The following is a 19,587-nucleotide window of genomic DNA, read 5'->3' as shown; positions in this document are numbered from 1 at the left end:
GTGTGAGTGAGTGAGTGTGTGTGTGTGTGTGTGTGTGTGTGTGTGTGTGTGTGTGTGTGTGTGTGTGTGTGTGTGTTGGCAGGTGAACAGTGAGGTCCTTGATTCGATCAAAGGGGGAGGGGTGACCACACACACATGAAATGTTTTTCCTTCACTGCAAGGAAAAAAATCTTGTTGAGTCGACATCTTTGACAGTTTCAGACTAACAGTTCCCAAAACCTCCACATGTTTGACACCACCTGTAATGATCCACGTTTGTTCATTAAAACTGATTTCTAGTGGATGTTGAGTAGAGTAAAAGTGTCCTCTACAGGCTACTGTCGCCATATTCTTTCACAAAGTTGAATTTTCAGTGCTTAGGTCAGTTTTGTCAAGTTTGCATTTACGCTCCTGGAGACCGGACGACCCAGCGGACAGCTGCTTAACCGGTTCATGCTGTCAGGTGTGACGCAGGTTGGTTGGAGGTTTGTACTGTTCAGTCAGTCTGTTGTAGTTTGTTAATCTGAAGGCATCACACCAGATTAACTCTAATTTGATTTTTATTTTTCTCCAGAATATAAATACTGTACATGAATGTGTTTCTGCTTCACATAAACACTTATATCTGCTTCTAACTACATTATAGTGTTTTATAAAACATTTATTAGCTGATTACAGACTGATTATAAATGCTAGAAGGGACTTGAAGTGAAGTGTTGCCTCTTCTTTCATATTAATCATATTTCTCTGGCAGGGTTTTATATTTCGGACTGTTCAGAGGAAGCACTCTGATTGGACGTCCTCTCTCTCTCAGTCTCACCTGCTGCCTCTGAATCACTGATCAGACCGAACTGAAAACTGATCAATCGATCTGAAACAAGTGTCAGTTTTTCTCTCTCGGACCCAGCTCACCTTGAACCTGAATTCCAGACTTCTTTCAGGATTTTTCCACATTTCTGGAGATACTTTGGGACTCTGTTTCTCTCTAGAGGAAACTCAGCGGAGCCCCGGAGGACCGGAGGACCGGAGGATGAGCGGGCTGGAGGCGGACTTTGCCCGGCTGCTCCGGCTGAAGGATGAGCGGATCGGGCAGATGGAGCGGAGGCTGCGGGAGAAGGAGGAAGAGGCGGCGGAGCTGCGGAGGAAGCTACACAAGTGTCAGTCGGTGCTGCGGGGCCGCGGGCTCTGCTGGCCGGACGGCCGGCGCACCCGGCGGGCAGCGGGGGTGTCCGCGGAGCCGGTGGAGGAGACGGAGCTGCGGAGGTTCTCCAAAACACACAGGTGAGTTAACACACCTGAGACCTGCTGACCGACTCCATTATATATCATACAGATTATAATTTACAGATATGTAAACGAAATGATATTTATCCAAACTAATGTGTTCACAAGTTTCAACACTTTTTGGAAGTTTTTTTTAATTCACTCTGTTATAAATTTGTTTCTTTTTTATATGTGACAAAGTTGTAAATACACAGTTTAATGAGGTGATCTGTATAACATGTTTTATTAAACATCAAAGAACATGCAGTTTGGGAATCTAAAAACCAAGATGGAGGAGCTCAATATTTATAGAAGGACAAGAGTGATTTGTTGAATAAACAGTCAGAAAACAGGTTTAAAGATGTTCTTGGAGCCGTCTGTTTGTCATAAAATACGAATTTAGGGAATTCTTATTTAAATCCGCAGTTTGTCTCCTGAAAAGCTGCAGTGAGTTGTAATGACAATGATCAGCCAGCAGGGGGAACTACAGGACAGCAGACAGCAGCGTCCTCTAGCTTTGTCTTATTCTAATCCTCAGTTCAGTTCTTTAAGATGTTCTGATGATCAACATTGTTCAGTCTAAAAGATGAATTCATTAAAGTGAACATTGACGCTTAATCACAGGCTCACACTGTGTGTTTGGTGGTTGATCTAAGACACAGGGGCCCAATATGAACTGTGCAAAAGTTTTAGGCAGTTGTTCTTGCATCTTGGAGAAGTTGCCACAGTTCTTCTTCTGTCTCTTCATGTTAATCCCAGACTGACTCCATGATGTTGAGATCGGAGACCATCTGATGCAGGACTCCTTGTTCTTCTTGTTGATGAAGATAGTTCTTTATGACTCTGGCTGGATGTTTGGGCTCGTCGTCCTGCTGCAGATGATCAGACGCCTCCCTGATGCTGTTTCATTATGGAGAAGAATCTAAACATCTAAAGTGCCTCAAACTTTTGCACAGTAGGCTACTGTATGTCTGATGGGTCACAACATTCAATTCAATTCAAAATAATTTATGTGTTTTTTGTTTGTGTTGCATTTTAAAGCAGGTATCATCAATATTTCCACCATGATAACATAGAAAATGGCGTAATAGTGAGTTTCAGCTCGTTGTTTAGCTCTCAGCGCTCTCATAGCCTCGTTCTGGCTGCAGCAGGCAGCTGTTTTCAGAGAAAAAACTCTAAAAACACACTGTACATGAGTACCAAAGGAGATGTAATTGCTTTTTAATTAAGTAATACTGTATGTAATGTGTAAGTGATTATATATTTTTGAAATACCTTGACTGACATTGCTAATGAGCTCTTATAGGCAACAAGTTATAAAGCACAAAAAGTGGGAGGAACGGAGGGTTAATGGTGGAGGAAAGTAACCAAGTACTGTCCTCAAGTACAGTTTTGAGGTACTTGTACTTAAATTGAGTATTTCCATGTGATTTCAGAGGGAAATATTGTACTTTCTACTCCACTACATTTATTTGACAGCTTTAGTTACTTTTCAGATGAAGATTTGACACAATGGATAATATAACAAGCTTTTAAAATACAACACATTGTTAAAGATGAAACCAGTGGTTTCCAACCTTTTTGTCTTTTGACGTCTTACAAAAAGCAGATAACTTGTGATGGAGTATTTTTACATTGCTGTATTGATACTTTTACTGAAATACACACACACACACACGTGCACACATCTAAAAGCCAAATAACTAGTAATTATAGTATTTTTTCATTCACTGCTGTCACTACATTGACATAAAAATGAGGAAGATTTCGGGTTCAGTCATTATAAACCAACAGCAGTTATAATGACGATGAAGACCAGGAGACACTGATAGAGAGATCAGGAGGAGGAGCAGTTGAGACGAAAACCAACTTTTCGAGCTCCTGCAGAGTCGCGTTTCAGTCTCGGCTTCACTCCTCCGTCAAACCTCCTGCTGCTCCGCATTAAACTAATTGAACTAATGAAGGCGATTAAACTGGAGCAGATCTGCAGGTGCTCATCCCCCGCGAGTCACTGCTGTTCTCCTCCGAGTCCTCCAGCCTGAAACTCAACAACTCATGATTTTTCATTCATTTCAAACCGGAATATTCCCCGTTTACAGACGCTTTCTTCCTTCCTGATGTGACACATTTATTCTGGATTCCTGCGGCTCTGATTCGCTCCTATTGGATCGTTTTTATCGCTTTGTGTTTTTTCTTATTTATTATTCTGATATTACAATCAATCATCCTTCCCTTCCTCACGACACGTTTTCTACTTTTACTCCATCACCTGACTGAGCTTTCATGATTTAAAGCCAGAGGATGTTTTCTGATTTATGTCTCACAGCTCCTGTTTTGCGCTTCTGATTATCTCACATCTGGATGCTGCAGGAGGTTCCTGCTACTTTAAAACTCCGAGGAATAAATTAATAAATGCTGCACGGATCCTGGAGACACCCAACAGTCCTGGTTGTCTCATAATTTCCACACAGTCTTGTTTTATTGATTTGAAGTGAAAATCCTGGAACCTGTGGATGTATATTTGATCTCTGAGGACTCATTTTCAACTTTTCTTCCAAACTGCTTTTTGTATGAAAACAATTTACCTCGAACCTGGAGGTAAGCCTGCTGGTAATTTGTTCTGTTTTTTTCCACCTGATATATCTTCTGAAGTTATATTTCCCAGAGGAGAGGAAACCCCGGTGGAGGTTCACAGCTCTCGATCTGTTCGACATCAGAGTTTAATTTTGAGAACCTGAAGAAAGACACAGGTGTTATTTTCAGTTATCTCATCCTGTTTTCCAACTAAAGTTATTTTCTTAATCTTCTAAAATCATTTTTTTCTGGAAGAAGGAGCAGAACCTTGGACTCTAAGGAACCCTGAGTTCTTGGAGAAATCCGACAGTATGAGGCACCCTGGGGAACCTTGAAGTGCCTCAAAAAAAACAAGGAACACTTCTTGGATTACAGAGGAACCTTTAGATCCTAAAAGCAACCCTGTATATAACTTAATAATACAAACAACGCTGGAGGAACCTTTAAAAAAAACCTTCTTAGAAACCCTAGAGGGACCTTTGAGAAACCCCAGGAAATCCAGGGACTGCTGGGAATCTCCTGAGGAACTTTCGGAAGAACTGGTGTTGCTTCAAGACTCCTGTGAAGTTCTGAGGATTGCAATAGATCTCAAAGGAACACTGAGAACCCCACAGGAAGGGGTGGTTTAGGTTTTGAAGCCCTCAGGAGAACCATTGTGAACTCTAGAAATCACAAAGACTCTGAGGAAGTCAATGAACCCTTAGGAATCCTAGAACGAGACTCAGAGCAAGTTGGAGGATGTAAATAGACCTTGAAGAACCTGACACGAAACTCATAAGTGCCCTGGGAACCTCATATGAACCCTGGGAACCCTTAAGAACCAAAGGAAATCTGGGGACAGCTAAGGACCTTGAGGATCCCAAGAAGAAATCGCTAAGCGCGTTGAGGAACCCTATAGGGAACCTCAAGACCCAAAGGAAATCTGGGGCCTGCAGAAGAACCTCAAAAGGCTTAGGAACTCTGGTAATACCTCAGGGACCCCCCAGAGAACCCATGGGGACCCTGCGGGACCTGCAGTATGCCCTGCAGGAGAAGATCGAGGAGCTGCGGCAGCGCGACGCCCTGATTGATGAGCTGGAGCTGGAGCTGGATCAGAAGGATGAGCTGATCCAGCGGCTGCAGAACGAGCTGGACAAGTACCGGTCCGTGATCCGGCCCGCCACCGCCCAGCAGGTCCAGGCCCAGCAGCAGAGTCTCGTCCTCCAGCCGGACCAGCACCGCAGCAAGCGGCAGGCCATCTCCGCCGAGCCCACCGCCTGCGACATCAGCGACCTCAGCCACGTCACCCTGCCCTTCTACCCCAAGAGTCCTCAGTAGGTCCACTTCATGTCTGTGTGTGGTTGAAGGGCACATATTCTGCTTTTAGTGGTTTTAAGTTATTTATGTCTTGTTCTGCTGTCAGATGTTAAACATGGTCAAAGTTCTAAAACTTGAGGAAGGTCAAAAGTCAGAGCTTCAACCTGCTCTCAATGCTGTCAGTTATTTTCTCGATGAATCGATTAGTCTTTCGGGCTAAAAAATGTCAGAAAATGGTGAAAAATGTAGATCACTGTTACCCGAAGCCCAAACTGGCATCCTCAAAAGTCTTGTTTTGTCCACAACCCAAAGATATTCAGTTTACTGTCAAAGAGGACTAAAGAGAAAATATTCACAGTGAAGACGCTGGAATTAAGGCAATTTTATTTATACAGCACATTTCAGCAACAAGCCAATTCAAGGTGCTTTACATTAAAAGCATTGAGATAAAGTGCAAATTGTATTGTATTTAAATGACACCATGAAAGTACATTTAAATACAATTAAAAGTCATTAAAGAGCCAGGAGAATAGAAAATAAAAACAAGCTCAAATAAAATAAGAAATATAAAATACAAGAATAAAAGTTACAGTGCAGCGTAAGAAATTAATAATTATTTGATTTAACAAAATGCAAACAGAAGAGTCTTCAGCTGTGATTTAAAGAACTGAGAATTGCAGCAGACCTTCAGTTTTCTGGGAGTTTGTTCAGATATGTGGAGCATAAAAACTGAACGCTGCTTCTCCAGGTTTAGTTTTGACTCTAGGGACAGAAAGCAGACCTGATCCAGACCTGATCCAGACCACCTGAGAGGTCAGGATGCTTCATAATGTAGCAGCAGATCAGAGATGTATTTTGGCTCTAAACCATTCAGTGCTTTATAAACCAACAGCAGTATTTTAAAATCAATTATTTGACAGACAGGAAGCCAGTGTAAAGATCTGAGAACTGGAGTGATATGAATTACTTTGTAATTGTCTTAAATTGTCTGAAATTCAGGTCTGAGTCCATGACTACACCAAGATTTCTGGCTTTGTAGTTTTTAACATTATCGATTGAAGCTGAGTGCTGACTTTTAAACGTTCTTCCTTGGCTCCAAAAACAATTACTTCAGTTTTATCTTTGTTTAGTTGAAGAAAATTCTGGCACATCCAATCGTTGATTTGTTCAATGCACTTACTAAGTTCTTGTATTGGACCACAGTCCCCTGGTGATACGGTTATGTAAATTTGTGTGTCATCTGTATAATTATGGTTACAGATTTTGTTGTTTTCCATAATCAGTGGGAGTATGTAGATGTGCTTTTGGTGGCTAATGTTAGCTCATGTTAGTTGCTCTGTAACTGACATAACTGAGTCAGTGCTGACATTCTCTACATGTGTCACAGTTATACCACATTACTTTTCAGATGAAGATTTGACACAATGGATAATATAACAAGCTTTTAAAATACAACACATTGTTAAAGATGAAACCAGTGGTTTCCAACCTTTTTGGCTTTTGACGTCTTACAAAAAGCAGTGTGTAGTCGGGGTGACATTTCACATGTCTATGAAAACAGATTTGTGTATCAGAACTTTGTTTTTTCTTCTTTCCTCTCCCATTAATCATCTCACGACCCCTCAGATTTATCTGCTGACCCTTTGGAGGGGCCCGACCCCTAGGTTGGGAACCACTGGACTAAACTAGCTAACTGTATATAAAGTAGTGTAAACTAGCTCCACCTCCAGCAGCTACAACAGTAACATGCTGCTCTAACACTGATGCTTCACTATTAATAATCTAATGATGTCATATATAATAATATATCAGTCAGAGGGACCAAACCACTACTTTTACTGCAATACTTTATCTACATCAAGCTCATAATACTTATGTACTTTTACTGCAATACTTTAACTACATCAAGCTCATAATACTTATGTACTTTTACTGCAATACTTTAACTACATCAAGCTCATAATACTTATGTACTTTTACTGCAATACTTTAACTACATCAAGCTCATAATACTTATGTACTTTTACTGTAGGAGGATTTTTCATGCAGGATTTTTACTTGTAAAGGAGTATTTTTACATTGCTGTATTGGTACTTTTACTGCAGTAAAGGATCTGAATACCTCTGGTTGCTGGTGTAACTGTTTGAGCTGGTTGTGGATGCTCAGGAAGTCAGTCTGTTCTCATGGAGATCGGCAGTCTGCTGTAGTGAAAGGCTGATTAAAAGCAGGCAGATGGGTGGAGGCAGCAGGATTCCAGACAGATTAAAACTTTCAAACATCATTTTTTTCCCCTGTTGAACAAAATGCTCCCCTCAGTCCTCACTGTGCAGGTGGAGGAGAAGGAAACCATTTAATTGCTCTAAGAGGGAATATTTACATGCTGAATATGGAGTTTCCTCTCTTCTCTCTAGTGTCTCATCAGTCTGATAATTTTGGTTTTATATGTTCAGGTTTGGAGATATCTGAGATTTCTGCTTCCACCCTCAAAAGATGAAGGTGAAAGGAGTTTTTACTGCTCACAGCATTAAGTGTGTCTCCATGCACCTGTTCTAATGAACGTCTTCAGTTTGTGCTTCATAAAATCTGAGTGGGCACACCAGAAATTCCAAAAAAAAAAGGGCAAAATCTGAGTTTCCTGTTGTCTGAGGTGTAACAGTATCTGTGTGAATATAAAGTAAATGTAAACAGACTGAGTGAATAAATGATGACGTACATGAATCATGTGACCTAAACGTCACTGAAGAGCTGAAAACATCAGATCTGTGTGGAGCGATGATGAGGAGACTATAACCTTCCTCACATCAATACATGAAACTAACAGAAACGTCATATTTCCATCATGTTTTCCATCGTTTGAGCTCTTTTAATGACGTCGTCTCGTCGTGTCTTCTTCTTCTGCAATGGTTTAATGGCACCGACTGGAGGATTAGCGCCACCTGCTGTTTATCTGCTGATATTCACACAGCAGCAGTGGATGGAAACAAACATTCACTACAATTTATACTGATCATTTTCAGGAAAATTTGTTAAAATTTCCATTTGGTTAAAACTGTGTTTTTGTCCAAAGTCTCTTAATAGCTTCAAATACAGATGTTTTGCACATTTTATTTTTGCAGAATAACGTGAAATATTAGACAATTTAGATTCCTAAAATGTTTTAGTGTATTGCTTTTTTTTTTTTGTAATCAGTGTTGGTGACCGTCAAAGATGAAATATTCAGATTGCTCATTTTATTCAACCAACAGTCCACCGAAATCTCAAATTTGGACTCATCAGACCAAAATAGAGATTTCCACTGGTCTAATGTCCGTTCCTTGTGTTTCATTTCTCTTCTTCTTATTGGTCTCCTTCAGTCGTGGTTTCTCCACCATAACGACCTGATTCACACAGTCTCCTCCGAACAGTTGATGTTGAGATGCGTCTGCTGTTTGAACTCTGGGAAGCATTGATGTGGGCTCTAATCTGAGGTGTTAATTGGTGATTTCTGAGGCTGGTTACACGAATGAACTTCTCCTCAGCAGCAGAGTAACTCTCGGTTTTTCCTTTTTACTGGTTTGGTCTTCATGAGAGCAAGTTTCACATCACAGTGTTTGATGGTTTTTGCGACGGCACTTGAAACTTTCAGAGTTGTTTTCCAGATTGACTGATGTCTTAAAGTAATGATGGACGTCGTGTCTCTTTAATTAGCTGAGCGGTTGTTGCCATAATATAAGAAATTCCACCAGTTAACTTTTGACAAGGCTCACCTGTTAACTGAAAACCATCCAGGTGACGACTTCATGAAGCTGGTTCAGATTTTACAAAGCTGTCATCAAGACAAACAGTGGTGACTCTGAGGAATGATTCCATGTGTTATTTTATAGTTTTGATGTCTTCAGTTCTGTTCTACAATGTAGGAAATAGTGAAAATAAAGAAAAACCCTTGAATGAGAAGGTGCGTCTAAACTTTTGACTGGTACTGTACTTGTAGCCATGATGTTTCTACTTGTAGCAGTTGCATTTCGTCTGTAATTGTAGTGAATCATCACTCACATCATCATTTTGCCTCCAAGTCAGTGGAAAAGAAATATTAAATCACTTTATCCTCTTTTTAAATGCTGCTTTATGTGTACGCTCCCCTTGCTAGCATCCATTTTCCAGAGATCAGTATATGATAATGTATTGTTCTGTCTGTCCACAGCAGCAATAACAGCCACTGTGTTGGTTCTTAATCCATGTGGTCCGCCCACACACACACACACACACACACATACACACACACACACACACACACACACACACACACACAGACACACACAGACCTCAGAGCTTTGACAGGGTTTCATTTACCATCCCACCACTTCTCTCTGTCAGCGTCCTGCAGCCTGTGTGTGTGTGTGTGTGTGTGTGTGTCTGTGTGTGTGTGTGTGTGTGTGTGTGTGAGATTTTCAAACATTAATAAAAGTATTACAGTCGAGTGTGTGTGGGCTGTGAACACCCACCAGCTCTCCTGCTGTCTGCAGTAACGCTTCATAAGCGTTTTCAGCTCGTCACAAGTTAATGATCAGCTGATGACACAGGAGTCACATATCTGCTGCTGACTGAAGGCTTAATGCAGAAACTGATGTGGTTCCATCCACAAGACCAAAATCATCCACATCATGAACCACAGTTCAGGTGTGCAGGAAAAATTCTTCCTCTAGGAAGTTTCTACTTGTAGCCATGATGTTTCTACTTGTAGCCATGATGTTTCTACTTGTAGACATGATGTTTCTACTTGTAGCCATGACGTGTCTACTTGTAGACATGTTTCTACTTGTAGTGATGATGTTTCTACTTGTAGTGACGATGTTTCTACTTGTAGCCATGATGTTTCTACTTGTAGTGTTGATGTTTCTACTTGTAGCCATGATGTTTCTACTTGTAGTGTTGATGTTTCTACTTGTAGTGATGATGTTTCTACTTGTAGTGACGATGTTTCTACTTGTAGCCATGATGTTTCTACTTGTAGCCATGATGTTTCTACTTGTAGTGTTGATGTTTCTACTTGTAGTGATGATGTTTCTACTTGTAGACATGATGTTTCTACTTGTAGACATGATGTGTCTACTTGTAGTGATGATGTTTCTACTTGTAGTGATGATGTTTCTACTTGTAGACATGATGTTTCTACTTGTAGACATAATGTGTCTACTTGTAGTGATGATGTTTCTACTTGTAGACATAATGTTTCTACTTGTAGCGATGATGTTTCTACTTGTAGACATAATGTGTCTACTTGTAGTGATGATGTTTCTACTTGTAGACATGATGTTTCTACTTGTAGCGATGATGTTTCTACTTGTAGCGATGATGTTTCTACTTGTAGACATGATGTTTCTACTTGTAGCCATGATGTTTCTACTTGTAGTGTTGATGATGATCTTGTAGCAATGACATTTATAATGTCATTATACTTACAATGACATTTACTTGTAGCATGTTCCTACTTGTAGTGATGACGTTTTTACTTGTATCATGTTTCTACCTGTAGTGATGACGTTTCAACTTGTAGAAATGACATTTATACTTGTAGCATGTTTCTTCTTGTAGCAATGACGTTTATAATGTCATTATACTTGAAATGACATTTTTACTTGTAGCAATGTTTCCACTTGTAGCAATGTTTGTACCTGTAGTGATGACATTTTTAGTTGTAGTGATGACATTTATACTTGTAGCAATGATGTTTCTACTTGTAGAGATGTCAGGTTTACTTGTGGTTTTAATGTATTTACATGTAGCGATGATGTTTTTACCTGTACCAAGGTTTCTACTTGTAGAGATGACATTTCTACTGGCAGTGATGATATTTTTAGTTGTTAAGAGGTTTGTCCTGGCTTTCATGCTGTTGTACTCACTCACAGTTTTCTGTGCGATGATGACTATTCCATTTGTTTTGATGATGTTCCTGACTTTCTACCGAGTTCATTCAGGTTTTCTTCTGCTCAAACTTCTGCTCACAGTTGGATGGAAACTGATCTGAGTGCAGGATATGATCCCGTATCCTCCTTTCAGATCTTAAAAAAAATCTAAATCTATTCTATTCTTTCTGTCACTTTGTCTCTTTCTCATTTTCCTAGTTTTCCTTCTTTACTTCTCTCCTTCCTGACTTGACCTCTTCAAATTTCTGTTCATCTCTCGTCTGTACATGTGTCTTTATTTATTGTGTTTTGTTTTTTCAGCTCTGTCGCGTTGTTTTTCTCTCCACTTTGACTGTTGCAATTCATTTTTTCTTTCTTTTTACCTTTTTCCATTCATTTTACTCTTTTCTCTTTAGTTATTTTTGCCTTCTCTCATGTATCTCACTGCTCTTCTGTTCCTCTCATCCTGTTTTCCTTCTATTTTATCTCTGTCATTTGTCTTTTTCATCTTTTTCTTTCTCTCCAAAATCTAAACCCAGCCTCTGTCTTTCTGTTGACTTTTGTTTTTCTTCACTCTCTCCTGCATTTTACCTCTCTTCTACCCTCTCCCTCCTTCTTCTGTGACTCTTGCAGTAATAATATGAGGATCTACTCTATCATCCCCCTCAGTCTGGCCACAATGTGTCTTCATTGAAGCTGGTTTCCTCCTGAGTCCAATTTACATGCAGATGTTGAACCTGGGCTGAAATATTTCTTCCTCTGCAGATAAACCAAAATAAAATCCAGCTCTAACAGATCCTCTCGGCGCTCATCTCATCCACTGGATGCAATAAAAGCCTCAATCTATTCGTAGGAAGACCTTTAGGTGTCTTTTTTTCCTCCTTACAACAGAGTTATCTCTTATCCCAGAGCACTTTATAGCCTCAGAAAGGACCGTCGGCCGCCTCGCCCAAGAAATTTCTCACAAAACTAATATTTCTTCTGTGAATTTAATTTGGGCCAAACTGTCGTCTCAGTTTCAAAGTTTCAGACAGGAAAGAGTCAGACGAGGTCAAGCTGCAGTGAGGATGTTTCTGCCAATCAGTAGTCAGCAGCGGTTCCTCTAATGTCCACTAAATGCTGCTAAAGAAAACTCTAGACTGTGTTGAAGTGAATGAGAAAACCCCCAAACTTCTCAAAACAAAAAGCTTGTAAAAAGATAGACATGTACTTGATGTTTCTGAGGCTTTCAGCCACATGTCATGCTCTCTGTGGAGGTGGTTCAGTTGTTGTCACCTGAGGACTTCAGTCACATGATGACAGGCAAATTAAATATTCTCTGTGCTTCTCAGTGATTGAACTCCTGGTTCTGGACATCTAAACTCAGGGAAATATACTGTGTGAGGTGAAGAAGAGTCAAAACTCATCCTTCTCGGAGTCATAGTTTCATGTTTTGTCCACTAGTTTCCATCAGAAACAAGTAGTGAACACATCACTGACATATCATCAGCTTTTAAGTTGATATGTTGAAGCAAACAGAGTCGTGTTTCTGTCCACCTGCTGAATGTGAGTCCAATATTCACTCTCTTTTAGCTGTTTTCACTCTGTACCAACTCCTGAGGGAAACATCAGGCTCTTTATCTGTTAAATGCTCCACTATGTTCACCAGCTAGTCTGCAGCTAACTGTGTCTGTTTGCCGTTTGGTGCTGAGCAGGTAGTGTACAGCAGCTTTTTACAGCTTTTTCTGTGAAATCGACGCTATGAGAGCGCTGAGAGTGAACCAGAACAGAATCATCACAAGTTTTCCGCGATATCAAATAAATCCAGTGATAGTTGTCTGTATATCCATGGCTACACTGCAAACAGGAGCTGCTAACAGCTGATTCAACATGTATTCAATGGAGACTATATAACAAAATGTAAACAAATCCGGTGTAAAAACAAGTCTGAAAGAGAACAGCAGCTCATCTGATAAGCTTTAACAGTGTCTCGCTCTCCTGATGCTTTTATTTTTTTTCTCATTATATTGGTTCCCAAACAGGCCTATATGTTGCTGTTAGCATGTTTCCATCTGTCAGATTAGCAAAAGCATGTTTGTGGTAGAAGGAAAAAACTCTTTAAAATGCAAGGACGTCACTCTGGACGGGCTTTAAATGACAATCGCTCATTGCAGCTGTAATTATTAGGATCAATATATGAAGATTGGCTGCAGGCTCCAGATGGAGGATGGATCTCTGGATTTTGGAGCCTGATTAAATCTCTAATCATCAGTTGTGAACATGCTCTGGAGGATTTGGACGCTGTTACATGAACTGTTTGAAACTGTTTTCAGATCCGTTTTTTGAAACAAAACCAAAACTCTGATCCAGTCGACAGCTGGAAGTGTTGATTTTTGGGTTTGCGTGTGATTTTCTCCCTTCATCTTTTCTTCCATCTGTTTGTCTCTTTCAGTCCGTTTCAATTAAAATGTGCTTTATTGACTTGACAGGAAGGAAACCTTTGGCTGAGCTGTGATATCCTCGTCTCTCTCTCTCTCTCTCTGCAGAGACTCTGGGGGGCTCTGCAGACAGAGAGACTCATACATCTCCATGTTCGGCTGCTTTTCATTTGTCCATGTTTTGAAGGAGGAAGGAGTTGCTCCTCAGCTCTGAAAAAAAGAAAATAAAAACCATATTGCAGATATCTGATGGCAGGACTGTTAATGTGTGGCACCAGCTGCTGAGAAAATATATAATTATAACACACTAATTCGCAATTTACTTTGGAAAAGACGATGATCAAATTCAATTTCAGACCTAATAGAATAAAATGTTTTAGTGCAGGAAACACTGAGGGAACACCATCCTGCAGTAATCAGCGTGAGTTAGCAGCAGACGGCTGCAGATGCTGCAGTTTAAGTGTTCAGTCGGGAGTTCATAAACTATACGACCTGAGGGCTGAAACAATGAACACAACTGTCTCACTGTGTGTGTGTGTGTGTGTGTGTGTGTGTGTGTGTGTGTGTGTGTGTGTGTGTGTGTGTGAAGCAGATATGAAGTCAGATTGCATCACAACATGAACAGTGAGTGTGTTTCAGTGCAGATACAATCATTATTAGACATCCTGAACACACACACAGAGAAACAGTCTGTTTTATAAGTCACTGTTGACTTTGTGTGTGCACTTTATTTCAGACAGTCAGGTGTGAGGAGGAAGTGTAAACTTAAAGTTCATTCTGCTGATTTTCCATATTTTTCTGCTCGTCAGCAAATCTCATCTTTAGTTTGTTTAGAAATGTCTCCAAAGAGTAAAAACAGCAATAAGATTATTATATATCACAAAGTCTTGACTTTGTACTACATTATAAATTTCTCAAAGAAGTTTTGTACAAAGCACAACAAGCTAGTGAAGCTGTAAACTGAACCACTTTCCCGCACATGCTCAGTAGTGTCTGCTGTACACAGAACTACTCTCCAGAGAGTCACAATCTTATCGCTGTTATTAGTCTTTGGAGCCGTTTCTAAACAAACTAACGAGACCAAAACTCTTCCTGATGAAGGAACATGTGACCCAGTGCAGCCGTGTGACTCACTGACGTGTTTTTAATAGTTTCTGGACAACTGGAATCAGATATATCAGCTTTGATACACACACAATACTTGGTAGTAGATCAGTTCATTGTTGGTTTGGATCCAAACATGAAGAAAAATATAGAAAATCACTTTTAGAGAGAAGATTTAGTCGTTTTCCACCAGTGCACCTCAGCATGTTTCCATGTGTTTCTGTGTGAAAGTTTAAAGCCTTTTTGTGGCTCTAGAGGCAGCTGATGATGTCACTGATGATGTCACTGATGATGTCACTGATGATGTCACTTGAGTCAGCGTCAGTTGGGGCTGAAGACTATAAATCTGAAAAATAAAAAAATAAAAAAGATCTGGGTGTGTGGAGTTAGAAAGAAGTGAGGTTAGCAGCTCCAAGCTACATTAGCCGCTACTAGCATAACACACCCCAACCTCCTGGTGCATTGTGGGTAATGTAGGCGGCAGGTTTTGACAAGGAAGAAGAATGTGTGGAATAAAAAAAGACGAAATCTTTTTTTTTTTTTTTAAAACTACTTTCCATCATGAATCAGATGATGTTGCTTCATATTACTACATAATAATAATACTTTAATATTAATTTTTATTTTGCATTAAACACTATATCACATTATTCTTTTTCATCTTTTACAATTATATGTCATATTATTGTGTCATTATTGTACAGTGTGTCTATTTTATATGTACTGCACACATATTATACATAATATTTAATGTATGTGTATGTATAGTTATATTATATGTGTATTATTCATACTTATAAGATATATATTGTATAGTTTAACCACCACAGTTGTCTCAGCTGGACTCATCAACTTCTTAGTTGTATTTCTGGATTATTATTTCATCATTTCTACACAAAGCAAACAAAAAAAACATTAATTTCAAGACTCTCTGTAGATATGTGTCCTGTTAAAAAATATATTTTAAGGCAAAATTGTTGATAAGTGTAGAAAAACTTTAAGCTGACAGAAATATTTATACCATCTAAACTACACAATGCAGCAAGTGTCAAGTGCATTAAAAAAAATAAAAAATTATGCATATTGGTGAGTAATACTATTGAATTTTCTCATTTCAGCTCCACAAAATCAGCTTTTGTCTTGTGAATTATTCAATAATTTTATTTCTTCAGGACTTATAAAAAAGATCATTTAATCTGTGGTTTTTACTTTTGTTCCCTGAATTTAGCCTCACAGGCAGAGCCGCATCGATCCTGAATATACTAACCTCCTCTCCTCTCCGCTGCTGCAGGTCGAAGGACTTGATAAAGGAGGCCATCTTGGACAACGACTTCATGAGGAACCTGGAGTTGTCTCAGATTCAGGAGATCGTGGACTGCATGTACCCGGTGGATTATGGGAAGGACGCCTGCATCATCAAAGAGGGCGACGTGGGCTCTCTGGTCTACGTGATGGAAGGTGAGGAGACACAAGCTTGTGACTGTGGTCACGAGAGGTTTCTGACTTGTCTCGGTTTTATTGTCCAGGTCTCGAGGGTTTTACGACTGACTCGATGTGTCCTTGAAGTGTTTTTGACTTGCAGTTGTCTCGATCATGAGGAGTTCTCTGAGTCCTTCTTGTCTCCACCTTCAGGGTTATTGACTGGTTTCAGACCAGTCAAAGTGTTGACATATTTTGTCTCCATAGTAACGGATGTTGACCTGGCCAGGAGGCTCGTCTCTGTCTCCAGGGTTTTAAGTCTAGGACTTGTCTCGACTTTCAGGAACTTTTTGACGTGAACTTGTTTGTTCTGGTCTTGAGGGTTTGTTGACTCGTACGTCTCTCGGTTGTGAGAGTTTTTTTATTCAGACTTGTGAGTCATTTTTTACGACTCGCAGATCATGAGGGGTTTTCTGACTCTGACTTGACTCGACATTCAGGAGGTTTTTTTTACTTTGACTTGCTGTTGTGAGGCATTTTTAACGTGAACTGTTGTTTTACTCTGACTAGTTGTGAGAGGTTCTTGACAGTTTTTTATTTTTATTTTAACTTGTTTCAGCCTTAAAGGTTTTTAGACTTGGATGTTTGTTTAGGGTGTTAAGATGAAACTTGTCATAACCTTGAATTTTCTTTGTTAACTTGTTGACTTGTTTTGTTCGTGAGGGTCCAGTGAAGAGCTGCAGTCGTGTTTTATTTCTCCAAACTAAACTGATCAGTTTGGTTTTGCGACTTAAATTTTTAAAAAGGTGTCGGAGGCTCAAACATCAAACTGCTCAACACAGAAAAAACTAATTTCTTTAGTTACTCTTTGATTTCTGCAGCTTTTCATTATACAGCTTCTTTTATAACCATGTTTGTGTATTAAAGATTAAATTAGGAAGCTAAGCGACCTGGAAAGTGAAGTTTCTTTGTTTAATGAGTGTGATGCTGCTTCTTTAGAGGCTCTGAGCATCTTGACATTTCCAGCTCAAACAGAGAAAAGTCTGTGAAGTTGCTGCAGAAGTTTCCCGGAGCTCTGTTCGACCTTTCGGCTCGAGTTTTCTCAGCTGCTGGTCGTCTTCCAGAAAAGCATCAAAGTGGCGTAACGTGTGTTGTGTAACATGTCAGAACGCCTGAAGGCTGCTGAACGCTCACCTCCACATCCGGGCTCAGCTCTTCACTTTAAGTTTCCGCTGCCGTCATTCTCTCTTCTGTCTCTGTGGTTTATCACTCAAATCTGTGAGAGCTGATTAAAGCCTCTGGAAACGTGGCTTGAAATCATAAAAATGCATATATGATATCAAAGTTGAGTGTCTCATTAAGCGTCCACAAAAATCTGAATGACAATAAACATTCATAACTATTAGAAAACTTAACTCACTTTCAGCTCAAGTACCGTTTTATTTTCTATTCATTCACTAAAACGTTTTGCTGATATGGAATAAAATACCAAATCTATCAAATGGACCCTACTTGGTTAGAAAGCTTGACTCAGGTTAAACCACCAGTATTAATAAATACTCTTATTTCTTTCTTCTGGAGTTAAATTCATTCCATGAATGCCATCAACAAAGCAACATAACTCATCACTATAACGACCGTCTCTACTGTTATCAGATCATTTTAACACCTGAAGACACAAACATGATGAAAACTGTTGGTTACTTTTATGATAAAATAAAATAATCTGAATCAAGCTGATGACTGAAGGTGACATTAATCAGCAGCTTCAACCAGGAAACCAACCAGAAGAAGAACAAACATGTAACTGAAAGCAGCATCGATTTGTCATTTTTATTCATATCAAAGAATATAAATTGGCATTTTTACAATGAGAAACGAGGAAAAGGCAGAAAATGCTCTCAGTGTGATTTCTTTATCTACAGTTTATATGCAGTTTGTTCTATAATCAGCTTTGTGCTCTTCTGGCTGTACTGTATTTACACAGAGCTCTTTTGTTATATTTATAGCTGTGTTTGAGGTTAGTGTGTTATATAAGAGGCCTGTTTAGTGACATGATCCTCCCACTTAAAACACAGGTTGATGTGCATTCGGGCAGTCACAGTTTATCATTTATTATCTCATATTTGAGCTGTGAAATCAGCTTATATTTAATTAATGCAGTTTTGTTCAAACTGTGGATTGAATTACAGCTTTACGGATTAAATGTTTCAGTAAAGCATCATTCAAATTAAACTTTACATCTCAGTAGGGGTCACATGGCCTTTTAGAAACCTTCAAACACTCTGACAGTCAAGTTGTATTTGTCAGATGTAGCCACTCAGGACGTTTTTAATCTTTTTGTCTCGGTGCTTTTGGACTCACAGCGGCTCGACAACAATCCTCCAGATGGCCAGTCCTCTGTGCCGGTGGGTGGCAGCGAGCGGTGTGAACAAACTGATGACATTTATATCTACGGAAAAGCTGCCGGGCGGATAACACCCCTGCTGAATTTAAGAACGCGTCCTCACAATCGCAAAAATATCTTTTTGCCAGGATTTTATTAAAAGGGATGTAAGCTAATTAACAAAAGCAGTTTTAAAAATCTCTCTTTTTTAAATGGAGTCTGGTGTGGGCGGCCAGGCACAGATTTATGTTGCTCACTGTGTGTTTGTACAACTGATAATAAGCTGTGTGTGTGTGTGTTGTATTGATCATATTGTGAGGACTCACCTCATATCTGAGGACAAAAACCAGGTCCCCACAACTTAAAACGTTTATTTTTAGGCTTCAGAAACATAAAATATAAACAAATAAAAGAAGAATAAGAAGAAAAACAAAGTGAACTTTTGTGAGTCTGTTGTTGAATTTAAAACAGTTGAAGCTCTGAAAGGGTTTGAAGTGTTAAATTTTAGCTTTTAAGTTTAAAACCTGCAGGCGGTTTGTGAGGAAACACTGAAAATAGTTGAACTGTGAGTAGAAACACCAGACAGTGTTAAGTGTGTGCAGTGTAAATAGTTGAAGGGTCGACGTGAAGAGACTGAAAGACGTTGAAGAGGAAAAGATGAAAGCGTTGAAATGATCAGTTAGTTGAAGCGCCAGATAGATGAGACAATGATAGATAGATGTGATTGAAGTTTCAGAGTAAAAATTAGTTGATTCCTGTCAACAAATCTCATGTTTGGATCCAAACCAACAATGAACTGATCTACTAACAAGTATTGTTATTGATATATCTGATTCCTCCGTTGTTGTCCAGAAACTATTAAAAACACATCAGTGAGTCTCACCGCTGCACTGGGTCACATGTTCCTTCATCATGAAGAGTTTTGGTCTCGTTAGTTTGTTTAGAAACGGCTCCAAAGACTAATAACAGCGATAAGATTGTGACTCTCTGGAGAGTAGTTCTGTGACGTGGTTCTCTTTACAGCAAACAATCAACTTTACAATTTTTCACACTCGTCATATTGATCAGACTTTGACCCAGACGTTGTAAATTTCTCAAAGAATTTCAGTACAAAGTCAAGGCAGGTTTATTTGTGTAGCACATTTCAACAACAAGGCAAATCAAAGTGCTTTACATGGAGCATTAAAGGCATTAAAACAGAATATAAAAGCAACACAAGTATGAAGACATATAAAAACAATTAAAAAGTGTTAAATTTGGAAATAAA

General features: G+C 39.4%; 1 protein-coding gene across 4 annotated transcripts in view; it reads left to right on the top strand.

The window, feature by feature from the left end:
* The first annotated feature begins 994 nt into the window (after window positions 1–994).
* Window positions 995–19,587, top strand: part of LOC137171612 (cGMP-dependent protein kinase 1-like) — a 61,947-nt gene continuing 43,354 nt past the window's right edge. For 2 of the 4 annotated variants that reach the window (XR_010924796.1, XR_010924795.1), the window contains exons 1-2: window positions 3,009–5,129; window positions 15,807–15,973. Coding sequence is in view for 2 of the 4 variants with exons in the window: in XM_067575634.1 (XP_067431735.1) it covers window positions 4,810–5,129; window positions 15,807–15,973 (487 nt within the window). In the remaining 2 variants the exon portion in view is untranslated. Of the gene's footprint in view, window positions 1,261–3,008; window positions 5,130–15,806; window positions 15,974–19,587 lie in introns of those variants that run through there. The other 2 variants (XM_067575635.1, XM_067575634.1) reach the window with 2 other exon arrangements.

The sequence above is a fragment of the Thunnus thynnus genome, chromosome 20 (genome assembly GCF_963924715.1).
Source record: "Thunnus thynnus chromosome 20, fThuThy2.1, whole genome shotgun sequence".
NCBI lineage: Eukaryota > Metazoa > Chordata > Actinopteri > Scombriformes > Scombridae > Thunnus > Thunnus thynnus.
The sequence above is the reverse complement of the archived record's forward strand: the minus strand, read 5'-3'. Positions and strand labels throughout refer to the sequence as shown.